Genomic DNA, 10,094 nt, shown 5'->3' with positions numbered 1-10,094 from the left:
AGTATAGTCAGTAACTAATTCAAGTGCCAAACTGACAAATCTCCATTCTTACGATATCTTGCTTTTCATTCATGTTTATGTGCTCTCTCTTTCTTACATATAGATATGCATTGGAAGAGAGCAATTTCTACTTCATGTAGAAAACCTATTTTGCTCTCATATATTCATTTAAAAATGACTAAGCAACATACCACGCCCAACTGAACAATTTAACATTATAATTTTTCCATCAACCCTCTTTCTGATTTTTATTTTAACAACCGCACTGAAACACACTTTTTCACTTCGTGCTAGCTGGCATTAAAATTTATTAACATGCCGTCGATATGATAAGATATTTGGATGTCGGTGAAAATGTTTAACAGAGAGAAGTCTCATAATCAAATTGTTTTGTGCAGTAGTAGAGGATAAACGTATTTATTAATTCATGAGAAGTTAAATTGTGAAAAAGTGATTGTCAAGAAAATCAAACATTTTTAATCATTTGAGTACTAATTTCATGAAAGGATAAATTATGAAAAATATTAAAATATAAAAGTGAAAAAGTGAAGTGAAATACCAGAATGTACAATAATATTAAAAAATAATTTAAATATAATAATAAAGTGCACATTTCAAAAATTGGCAGAATTGACTCAAATAAAGTGGATTATTTTGATTTAAAATTTAGAAAAATGGGAACAGGTTAGACTCATTTTAGAATATATTTTACAAATTTAAGTTACATCAAAAAGTGAAGCCAAAAAAGATTTTAAAATATGAAATTGGTGATTTATAAAAATTAAATTATAATTATTCATGCATATTCTCACGGATTTTTTAAAGAAAAAAAAATATTATTCTGACACTGCAGTGATTTTAAATTACTCTAAATCTCGATCACACGCTTAATGATAACAACAAAAGAGAACAATTTAATTTTTGTAATAATAAAAAGGCAAATAAGAAAAATAAAAGATTGCGACATTTCTGCATTTACACTCATGTATTTTCACAAGTGTTTTCCCTCCCCTAGTTTTTCAATTGTTCGTTAACACTCGACTGCTTACCCTTTTGCTTTTTGCCCGCGTTTATTCTTTTCAATTTTTAATGTAAATATTGAAGTTTGAATTCATCCACCTAATTTTATTATGTTCGAGGGCGTTAATCCCTAGAAAATCTACCTCATTTCCGGATAATAAACAAAAGGCGTAATGCATAAGCGTGAACCAACAAAAAAATCTTATTTCAGACGCTCTTCACAATCTACATTCTTGTTCTATTTGTGAAAAAAAAAAATAATTGACTAAGCAGAAAATGAACAAATCAGTACTTACAACCGCTAGCAAAAAAAAAAATCGTTAGCCATGGATTTGTTGTTAATTAAGAAGATATGTTTGAAGAAGCACAAATCATACAGTTACTAATCGTTATTTGCAAAAACATCTTAATCTAATTTGTATTTTCACTTCCTTTTATCTTTTTTATGCTTACTATGTATATTAAGGCGATAGATTGCTAGACATTCCCTGTAAAGTTTGTGGAGATAGAAGTAGTGGTAAGCATTTTATCTAAATAATCAATCCATAGTATTTTTTAACAAAGCATGTAATTTTTTTCCTGCTAGGAAAACATTATGGAATTTACAGTTGCGACGGTAAGATTTTATTAGAAAAGTTTTTTTTTTTTTTCATAATTTTAAGTCTTTTTCCATATACATAGGATGTTCAGGTTTCTTTAAAAGAAGCATTCATAGGAATAGAGTGTATACGTGCAAAGCTGCCGGTGAACTAAAAGGACGGTGTCCTGTTGATAAAACGCATAGGAATCAATGTCGTGCATGTAGACTTGCTAAATGTTTTCAATCAGCAATGAATAAAGATGGTAAGTTTTTTTGTTTAAATACCTATACATATTACTTTTCTATATGACGTTTTTTACGATGTGGTTTCGATCTCTTTAATACGACCTTGACTTAAATTGTGTTATTAGTAAATAAAAAGAACCTCTTGAGATGCACTTTTTTACAATTATATCACTATTAATTTTCGAAAGGTAGCTTCATGTCAGACGAAATGCTCAAAATAATTTTTGAAATTATAGTACGCAGTAAAATCTGCATCAGTTGTAAAAACTAAGTGACAGTTCTATGAAATATTTATTGAAGTAAGGGTGAGAGAAATTGAAAGATGTTGCCCTTAGGATACAGAAAAGTTTCCGTTCGCACTACCGCAAAAATTGAAATGACGAGAAATGTTAATTACAAATTCTTGTTGAAAATTGTATTCTGTGTAGTTCTAGTACTACATTATGTTGATAATGTTCATATAGAACTATGGAAAATGACATGAAAAGTTCTTAAGCGATAAAATAAATTGAAACATGAAACGGCATTTTGAATATTTACGATCAACATGAGATATTCATATATGTACGTGAGATAGTGCTTAATCAAAAACATTTGGATAAATCTCGGAAACTGCAAAACACATAAATTATGCTTCGCTAATTTTCCATCATTTTAAGCATACGCAAAAATTTCCCAAGCGAAATCTCATTAAATTAAATTTTATAGTTCATGATAGAAAATCGCTTAAACAGATAGGAATGTGATATCAAGCTTATATGAAAAGAGCAGAAAAAACTATCAACAATCAAAGAGTGGAAAATCATCATCAAATATCATATAAAATGTATCTCATTTTAACATCATCACATCACATCAAATATTCACATATGCATGCAATCTCACGCTATAAAAAGATTGAAAAGTATTAAACTAATAAATTTATTTTCATTTTGTCTCAATATTCATTCCTACTTTGTCTACACTATATAATTATTATATAAAGTTGCTTGCATGTTTTAAGTAGCAGAAATGAAACCCCATCATTATTTTATGCTAAAAAACAAGATTTTTCAATAAGTCAGGTTTAAAGTATTTAACATGAGATATTTTTTTCAAATCATCACACACATAATCTTCTGAAAATTTCAAATTAGCTAAATACGCCCTTCAACAAATTTCAAAAAAAAAAAGAAATAATGAATGAAAAAGTATATTTTCTCCTACAGTCATCAGGATGCAAGAATTCTCACAATTTACAAAACTGAATGCCAATCCACCCACAACATAAATTTATTCATTTAATGTGCAATGAAAGGAGATTTTTCAGATCATTTCGCTACATTTAATGTAGGTTTGACGATAAAAGAAGAGGAATAAGAGAAAATGTAACAACTTCCACACAATGATTTCAATTTATTATTGCTAAACGACACTGAATAATTCAAGGAAAAAAAATCGAAAAAAGGCAAAAAGAATCGAAAACTTTTAAAGAGGTTAAAAAGTTTCTTTTAATCTAAATTTTCAAACGAGCTAAATCAATTTCCCTCTTGAAAAAAATTTATAAAATGAATGAAAAGTTTTCAAATTTAGATTATAAATATAAAAGGATCTTCTTTATATTCCCTTCTAAGAGGATAACAATAGGGGTTTTTTTTTCATTTTATCCGATTAGTAAATGATACTTATCAAGATCTTATTTTGACGATATGATTTTATGACGATTTAATGGTGGAATAAGTTGAAAAGTCAATATTTGATAGTAAAACTATTTTTGAAATTTATTCAGTCTTTAAATATTTTAATATCGATTAAATATTTTTGTTTATCTAGCTGTACAACATGAACGTGGACCTCGACGCCCAAAACTTCAACAGTTACATTCGCAGATGTCACATCAACAGCATCCTCATCACCATACATTTAATCCAATGACGGTTAATCCACAAACCTATAATCATCATAATTTACAAAATCATCACATTAATGCATCGCATTTTACACAGTTAAATAGTTTTCAACAACATTCTACAATTCTTCATCATCCGCAACCGTTGTCTTTTGGAACATTATTACATCCGACTCCTATAATGCCTAATGCCGGAATGAATCAGCATTCATCTTTTCATCAGGCAGCTTCGAGCATTGTTTCAAAATTTTCGGAGCAACCAAAGTTGACTTCGAACTTTGATTTTCCATCAATTAATAGTAATTTTTATAAACCACTTAATCATCAAATGCAGCAACTGTCTCCAACAAATTCAAAAAGTACTATAAGTATAGATTCATCTTCAGCATCGAGTGTATCTGAGCGAATAATGAGTCCACACTCGACTGTTGACTCACACTCTGGAAATATTGCAACTACTCCCCCACCAGTGTCAACGACTCCACCTAATGTTAATGCTAATTATGGTCAAAATGTAATATCATTTGAGCCAAAAGTGTCAGCTCAATTTTCCGTCTCATCAACATCATCTATTTCTCCATTACCAAATGCTCCAAATGGAAATATATCGTCATCAGTAACGAATCAACAAACCACACGAACTAACATGCAGAATGGTTTGTTGGACATTTTAATGTGTCCTGATAAATACCAAGAGTTGATACAGTATCATCAAGTCCAAAATTCAATTATTTTTCCATCCTTGCATCATGCTGCGTATCCAATTGATGCATTAAATCCAAGATTACCAACGTGGGAGTTTTTACAGGTGACATAAATTTGTATACATGTCTATCCTTATGATACATACATATTTTAGTAGGGGCGAGCAAGGGAATTAATTATTTTACAGGGACTTTACTTCTCATCATCACCTTTTGTCTTAATGACTACAATATATTTATTTTTTTTTTATTTGATGATTTATAGGAAACTACGGCAAGATTACTATTTATGGCAGTTCGATGGGTTCGATGTTTAGTTCCATTTCAAACACTCTCCAAGTCAGATCAGCAATTGTTATTGCAAGAATCATGGAAAGAACTCTTTCTTTTAAATTTTGCCCAATGGAGTGTACCTTGGGATTTGGCATCATTGTTTGACAGTCCACAAGTTCGCGAAAGATTACCAGATGATCCAACAACAAATCTAGAGATGAAAACAATTCAAGAAATTTTATGCAGATTTCGGCAATTATCTCCAGATTCAAGTGAGGTTGGATGTATGAAAGCAGTTATTCTTTTTTCCCCAGGTAAATTACTTTTTCGAGTTTTATGAACTATCAACATAATCAGTGACAAATATTTTCATTCTTTTAATACAGAAGCTGCAGGATTATGTGATGTGCAACCAGTTGAAATGCTTCAAGACCAAGCGCAATGTATTCTCTCTGATCATGTTCGCATAAGATATTCACGTCAGCCAACGAGATTTGGCCGTTTACTTCTTTTATTACCTTCCTTAAGAGCAATTCGTTCTGTAACGATTGAAATGTTATTTTTTAAGGAAACTATCGGAAATGTTCCAATATCAAGATTATTAAGAGATATGTATTTAATGGAAAAATATAATAACAGTCAACAAAATGCAATACAAAACGATAATAACAACAATACAAATAATAGCAATGCCAATAATGTTATCAATACAGAAGCCTGTTAATATGATTCCTTTTATTTCTTGATTTTTTTCCACTTTTCATCATGAGTTTTCTTTTTGCTTTTCAATTACATTTTTTTTTTTCACTTTATGAAGACTGACATTGAACAAAAAATATCCAGAAGCTATTATACATTTTTTTATAAAGAAGAAATTTTCCGCTTTTTACCTTTTAAAAAAAAGGCGAAATGAAATTTTATTGTTAATATATATTTCCAAGAATATCAAATACAGAATGAATATTATGGGAAATTTTGCATAAGCAAAAATATTACCTTTTGTTTTCTTTTAATTTTTAATAATAACATCACATTCGATGGTTTTTTACTTTTTTGTGATTTCAAAGAAATAGCACTTGAGTCTGTAACTTGTTTTAGATTCTCAAAAATATTTTATCTTAGCATTAATATCTAAATATTACAAAGATATGAATATAACTTTTTTTTTTAATTTTTTCCTGAAAATAAATTCTGGAACGCCTGCAAAAAAAAACTTAAAAGATAAAATTTAAAATTATTGATTAAAGCAAACTACACAGTTTAAGCAGTTTAGTGATAACCTATTGAATTTTTGTAAATCTTTTGAAAAATAAGAAATTAATTGATCCCGATCGGCAAATATTGAAATGCTGCTATCAATTCGATGAAGTAGCAGGAGCAGCCATTTAGCAAATTTAGTTTTATTTGTTCTTTTTAACTTTAAATTTGAAATTTAGTAGTATTTGGTAAGTGGCTGCAATTTGGTTTTAAGTATATTGCCCCTTCGTTGTCATGATGGAAACATTTAAATATGTGCCGGTCAGGAATGAATCTGTGAAAGATCTTAAACTTTTCCGTAACAAAATTTAAAATATCAAAGTTAGTAAAATACCTAAATTAGTTAAAAAAAGAAATAAATGAATTAGGAATTATTAATAACAAAATAATGTAATTAAAAAAGAATTCATACTATAACTTGGTGCCAATTCATACATATTTGCACAAGAATAAAATCTATAGTGGAGATTAAACTTCTCTATCTTTAATATTAAATAAACAAATACACAATTCAAAACATATTATAATAGGGAAGAATAAAATGAAAGCATCATTGCTAGAAATCCTACATGAAGTGTAAAACTTTGCTTGAAGCCATGACATCTTGTATATCTATTGGTTTCAAAGTTGAACATGATCTGATGTTAAATAAAAACATTATAAAATGCAAAGCAACAAGATTTCTTTTTCATATTTTATGTTTTTTTCTTCTTTTTGTACTTCTGGCACGCTACAATGTAAAGAACGAAATAATGTTAACTCAAAGTGGTCGAAAGGGGAAAGAACGGTATAAAATGAAAAGCCACAAAAGATGGAGAAAAAGAGAAATGTAGTAAGAGAAAAGTTTTCTTTCTATATAAACAATTGTCTTATTTTTGTACGGCTGAAAAAATAACATCTGTAGGAATCGAGTGAGTGAGAAAATCTTGAAATTTTTCTACATCCATGCACACGAATGACATAAAAGGAGCAAAGCATTTCATGAAAGATGTTTAACAGGATTATTTTTTCTTCTACACATCAAATGCCTTTCTTCCTTTTTATTGCTAACAATTGTGAAAATTAAGTTATTACGCATACTAAAGACTTTTCCATTTTAAAGAACTTTATTGCTTTTTTCCTTTATTTTTGAAGGAATTTAAAATAAACATGAAAAGACGATGACAATTTTGGTATCTTTTTGATCCTCATTTTCATTTTACTTGCCTTTTTTATTTCTAAAGGGTCAATGATCAAAAAACATTTCATTCATTGGCAATTAATAATCGATCATATAGAACAAAATATAAATTTTGAGAAAACTCCAGATGCTAATTTCATTTTTATTTTATTTCATATTCTTACATTCATATAAAGGAAAAAGTACATTTTCATCCTCCTACAATTCAAAATAGCACGTAATCACGCAAGCACCATATAATTAATTGTAAATGATTCGCTCCACAGAAAGGAATTATCTTCGGTTAACTATTATTAATATTATTATTATTTTTATATTCATCGATATTTTGTAAATTTAATGTGACATCTAAACAATATTGTTATCTCCTTTTATCGATTATTTCAATACTTAGATTTTCCATTCATATTACTTATATCTGATAAAAATTACATGGTCATGAATTACGTCTCCAAAAATTAGACTAAAGGGAAAAAATATACTGACTGAAGTAAAACAACAATTCATCACACGCATTGATGCAATTTAATCCCGAACAGCAAGAGAAGTGAAAAACATTTTACCTCCCTCTTATTCCCGTTCACATATACGCAAAGGTATTAGAGTAAAGTTGAGAGATCATATTATGGAAAACATACAAATAACAACAAATAAATTGTGAATCTCGTGTGAATTTAACACATGTTGCTTTATAGACTCCTATATTTCATGACTACCTATATGTACGTTCTTTTTATCTTGTATTTTAAAGAGGTTCATTTCATTTCCTGAAACAAAAATGAATTTTATAAATAATTGACATTAAACACATTATAAAATATGTTGCATTTAATTTTGGAGAATCTGAGTCATAATTTTTTACTAGCAGGTTTTAGCCATATCTTTATCAGTTTTTATCACCAGAATAGATAAAACATTTTCAAATAAAACCTGCTTGTGTGAAAAAAATTATAAACAATATTTTAATTCTAGTTTGTAAATTTTAAAACCAAGTACATAAAAAAAACTAACAAGAATATCTGGTAAGTGATTGAGTGTAATAATTTATTTATATTTTTTTAAGTCTTATTTATTATTTAATTTCAACTTAAAATTTGAAATACAGGTTTAGTTTCTACTGAAAATATTGACTTCAAATGAATCTACAAATTTTCAAGCTTATTTTACTTTTCACATATATTGTTTCTGCGAAAGGAATTCGAAACGGTGATAAAGTATTTCAGAAAGATGCACGTTTTATTGCATCAATTCGACTTCGAAGTTTAGAGCAACAAACAATTGGAAGTGGTTTTTTGTGTACTGCAGCATTAATCAATAGTCGGCATGCAATTACAGCTGCAACATGTGTAACAAACTTTTTAGTATCTGAATTGCAAATTGTTTTAGGTGTAGAAAATATTAACTCACGTCACTCGAGAACTGTAATTCGTGATATACAACGAATGCACTTTCATCCAAATTTTAATCGAACAAGTGAATTAAGTGAATTAAATGGTAACGTAGCAATTCTTCAACTTTCCATTAGTATTCGTCAATCCACATCCAGATGGTCAATTTTACAATACAGCAGCAGTAGAAATTTCCACGTACAACCTGTTAAAATAAATGATTTAGCATTAGACTTATCTTCAACTTGTCAATTTTTTTCATGGAGTATCGATCCAATAAGCAATCAACGGATTCCTGATCTATTTGGCATTTCTCTTGCTATTGTAAATAATGATGAATGTTTAAGCTCCGATTCTATATTTTGTGCTCATCATTTGAATGATACAGAGCCTATACTTTGTGGAAATTTAGGAGGAGCATTTATATGCGACAATTCTTTATATGGAATTTCCACCAGAAATGTCTGTGATGAAATAGGTCATTTTGTATTGATACCTTACTATAAACAATGGATTTTAGCTGTATCCAAATCGAACATTCTGACAAATCAACGCCTTCAAACCATTTTTTTATCAATTATTGTTATATTACTAATGTAAAGTATTAATTACCTGATTAAAAAAATTAACAAAATTAAATGTTGATGCTTCTTAGTTTTGAGTTTGTTTTTTCCGGAAAAAAATAATTTCTACGATTTTTCGACCATGTACTGTGTCTATGCCTCAGTTGACTCAAGTTTCTAATAATTTAGAATCAAAAAACGAATGCTGGGTTCTAAAAGGCATGCAGTATGTGATAAGTTTAATATTAATACTTGAAAATGATGTATGTGAAATTTGATGATCTAAAAATTACATTTTTTTCTTCTAAATTTGAAGAAAGAACATTCATTAAAAGGTTCAATAAATCTTTGAATCTCAGTATTTATACCTCAATTTACTGTCACAACAATCATGACACAAGGATTTTTTTTGAATACAATAAAGGGAAATAACATTTTAATATGGTTTAATTTACATTTCAAAATAACCATTATAATCAGCTTATTTGAATTCTAAAGGATAACAAATTACTCCAAACTGGCAAAAGTGACAGATTTTCTCGTTATCACACAAATAAAGAAATTTATATATTGTCGCTTCATGATTTGTATCACTTTCTACATTTATGAATTTCATTTTCATCCTTGGTTAATGTGTATTCAGGTCCCTCTACCACTTACCTCATTTTCTATTCGTGTTTGATAAATGGTTCGTGTCATTTTCGTAAAATAAATATACTTTTTCATTGTAAATACCCCTTAAAAACCATTTGAATACTTATTTTGTATGCGACAAAGCAACTTTGAGATGAAAAAAGCTGTAATTACTTACTACAATAGCTTCATTTCACGTGTAAATTGATGATTTTTTTGTATATTTTATACTTATTCTAATTTTTTACCAACCCGATTTACTAAAAATAAATGTATGGCAAATATTTGTTGACTGAAAATGAGAAAATCAAAAATCATTTTCGAATTATGTTAACACTCTCAGATTACGAACTTTCAATAAA

General features: G+C 28.5%; 1 protein-coding gene and 1 long non-coding RNA gene across 2 annotated transcripts; both read left to right on the top strand.

Moving 5' to 3' along the window:
* The first annotated feature begins 456 nt into the window (after window positions 1-456).
* dsf (nuclear receptor dissatisfaction) lies at window positions 457-5,435 on the top strand. The gene is made up of 7 exons (XM_070640484.1): window positions 457-684; window positions 1,487-1,537; window positions 1,607-1,636; window positions 1,702-1,863; window positions 3,659-4,542; window positions 4,704-5,025; window positions 5,098-5,435. Exons 1-7 carry the CDS (start codon window positions 675-677, stop codon window positions 5,433-5,435), a joined length of 1,797 nt encoding a protein of 598 aa, XP_070496585.1. The 5' UTR covers window positions 457-674.
* A 2,694-nt stretch (window positions 5,436-8,129) lies between these two features.
* On the top strand, window positions 8,130-9,175 carry LOC139090777 (uncharacterized). Its single transcript, XR_011544450.1, has 2 exons — window positions 8,130-8,170; window positions 8,254-9,175. It is a non-coding gene; the product is annotated as an uncharacterized lncRNA (long non-coding RNA).
* Window positions 9,176-10,094: the final 919 nt, after the last annotated feature.

Source organism: Chironomus tepperi, unplaced genomic scaffold, assembly GCF_022539635.2.
Source record: "Chironomus tepperi strain 1889 unplaced genomic scaffold, CSIRO-AGI_Ctep_v1 contig_219, whole genome shotgun sequence".
Lineage (NCBI taxonomy): Eukaryota > Metazoa > Arthropoda > Insecta > Diptera > Chironomidae > Chironomus > Chironomus tepperi.
The sequence above is the reverse complement of the archived record's forward strand: the minus strand, read 5'-3'. Positions and strand labels throughout refer to the sequence as shown.